This window comes from Nicotiana attenuata, chromosome 2 (assembly GCF_001879085.1).
Source record: "Nicotiana attenuata strain UT chromosome 2, NIATTr2, whole genome shotgun sequence".
NCBI classification, from domain to species: domain Eukaryota; kingdom Viridiplantae; phylum Streptophyta; class Magnoliopsida; order Solanales; family Solanaceae; genus Nicotiana; species Nicotiana attenuata.
The window spans coordinates 55,141,140-55,143,649 of NC_031990.1; the positions used below are offsets into that span (position 1 = coordinate 55,141,140).

A 2,510-nucleotide genomic window follows, 5' to 3' on the forward strand; every position below is an offset into this window, starting at 1 on the left:
GGACTGAGTCAAGCAGCTTCAATCTTTGTTGCTAACCATTGCTTCTTCGATGCATAACATGATACCACATCTACTATAACAGGACTTATTACCTAATATGTATGTGTTTGTTTGTATTAGTTGCAGACAGGAGATAACTTAGCTTTCTTGACCCAAAAAGGAAACCCCACTCTCTACTTACAGGAAATACAGGTCCAGAACACAATGATGCAAAGGCCTTTACCCAGACGTCCATAAAATCGTACTATTTCCTCCCAGACTATATACTATCCTGCTAAAAAACCAAAAAGAAGTAAAATTATGGTGAATGATTAGCAGCATTAGTCCCTCTGACACCACATTGACAACATCAAGGATGAGAAACTCGTTTTTTTTACACACACAAAATATATAAGCAAGAGACGGCTAAACTGTTTCCCTATGATATTTCATTTCCTGTTGTTGACCACCTACTCACAGCTTATAAATTTCCACGTCTCATCTACAAATGCAGCTCCAACTGAGAATAGAGGCTTTATGCTAGCCAACAGTAATAAAATCTCATGTCCTTTGGTGTTCCTTTGCTTTTTGCAACACGTCCTTTAAAACTGCTGCAATTCTTTCTTCCATGTGACGCTCCAGAAATACCTCTTTCACCCTCTCGTACCCTTTTTTACCCATTGTAAGCCTCCTCTCAACGTGAGTGGCTAATTTAACAATGTTTTTTGCAAGGGGCATTATCCCTTCTTTCCCCACAGGATGTAGCAGACCAGTTGTTCCATCTATTACAATTTCTCGGGTGCCACCAGCTGCAGTTCCCTGAAATGAAAAGCAAGAATATGAGAGTGTAAGTTCTTCCAATCTAACGAAATATTTTAGATTATGCAAAGAAAATGTTCCATGTAAAAGAATAACTATGCAACAAGCCAAGATGGAGAAAGAAAATGGCAATTACCAACACAGGCAGCTGAAATGCCATGGCCTCAATAGTAATCCGACCAAAGCATTCACCCCGTGCCTACATGGTTAAAAGAGATGGGATGAAAAATATGAAGTTAGCTATTAGCGTAGTAGTAAAATTATCGTACTTAAGAGGACAAAAAAAAAAGAAAAAGAAAAAAAAAAGTGACCTAGCATCCACCTCATGCCTACAAACCTGAGAATTCTGAACAAGAACGTCAATTGCAGCAAGATATGGGGCTACTGTCAGTGTCTTATTGACAAAATGAACATACTTTTCGATCTTCTTTGATATAACGAAGTTCCTAAGCTCTGTCTCAAATTTGCTATGACTAGTCATGTCACTCCCTACAACAACAGCATGAATTGATGGCAATTGTAACTTCCGTTCTTGAATAAGCTGCAAGCTCTCATGGAATGCCCGTAAAAATAAGTCCTGACCCTTCCCACGAGTAACACCTGCAATATTGCAAGCCCAGGTCATACTGTAGTTAGAAAAGGACCGTTAGTGAGAAATCTACCAATATTCGAATCCAAGTCGTGCAGTAGTTAAAGAAAGTCTGTACAGCATGATGAAGAATACAAGTGAATCATAGTGATTGGATAAATTCAGAAAATATATCAAGAGCAATCCACCTAAGCAGGTATTCAAGAAAGCAGCTTTTATCAGGATCGAAGCATGATAAATTGTAATGCATAACAGTATTACAGGAAAAGGCTTACTATTTATGATGGCAAATAGTATATCATCATTTCGAACTCCAAGAGATTCACGAACATGCTCCCTCAAAATTCTTTTTGCCACACTATCTTCGGCAATTTCCATTAGCTCATTGCTGTTGCCAAGATGAACAACATGGGTTTTCGGCATTTTGATCCTACAGAATATTAATAACAATTTAGAGGGATTATACAACGCATACAACCAAGAACGTAAAAATGAAGGATAAACAACGTATACAAGGTAGATTTGGACTAAATGAGAAGTTCACTGTCTTTCTGGAGTTCACCCAAAGTTTGAGCATTCAGACCCAAGTATTAGAAAGAAGATTTCCATTACACAAAGGAGAAAAAAATTCAACCAAATTTTTGTTATCAGGTAAAGAAAAATAACTAAACTTTATGCCTGGAAGTAGATTGAGATGCACTTTGAGTTTAAAATTACTTCACATAAATATAGGCATTCAGAATTTTCAGAGAAACATACCAAGCATCCACCACAATTAGGATCAGGGTACTTTCAGTATAAGTAACATTAGAATTACTGTTAGCATTTTCTACTTGCCATGGTAATCTTGAGTCCAACAGAATCTCATTAGGATAGATATTGATAAAGACACCAATGACAGAGATAAGAAACCAGATGGTACAGGGTTAACTACAATGAAGCAATCTGAAGTTACCAACGGAATCATAAATTTCCAGCAAAGATAAGAAAGCTCTTGCATCTTGTGATCTAAACTTCCGCAGTAGAAAGATTACTTTTATCAGCTAGAATTGTATGAAGTACAAGCTAACCTATCTCTGTGTGTGTGTGTGTGTGTGGGGGGGGGGGGGGGGGGGGTAAGAGA

The 2,510-nt window shown here is 37.7% G+C and overlaps 1 protein-coding gene across 1 annotated transcript in view; it reads right to left on the reverse strand.

Moving 5' to 3' along the window:
• Positions 268 to 2,510, reverse strand: part of LOC109210435 — a 7,244-nt gene continuing 5,001 nt past the window's right edge. Inside the window, exons 4-7 of the mRNA XM_019373855.1 lie at positions 1,663 to 1,817; positions 1,136 to 1,398; positions 935 to 997; positions 268 to 798 (exon numbers count right to left, since the gene is read on the reverse strand). Coding sequence (XP_019229400.1) covers positions 541 to 798; positions 935 to 997; positions 1,136 to 1,398; positions 1,663 to 1,817 — 739 coding nt within the window. The 3' untranslated portion in view covers positions 268 to 540. The remainder of the gene's footprint in view (positions 799 to 934; positions 998 to 1,135; positions 1,399 to 1,662; positions 1,818 to 2,510) is intronic.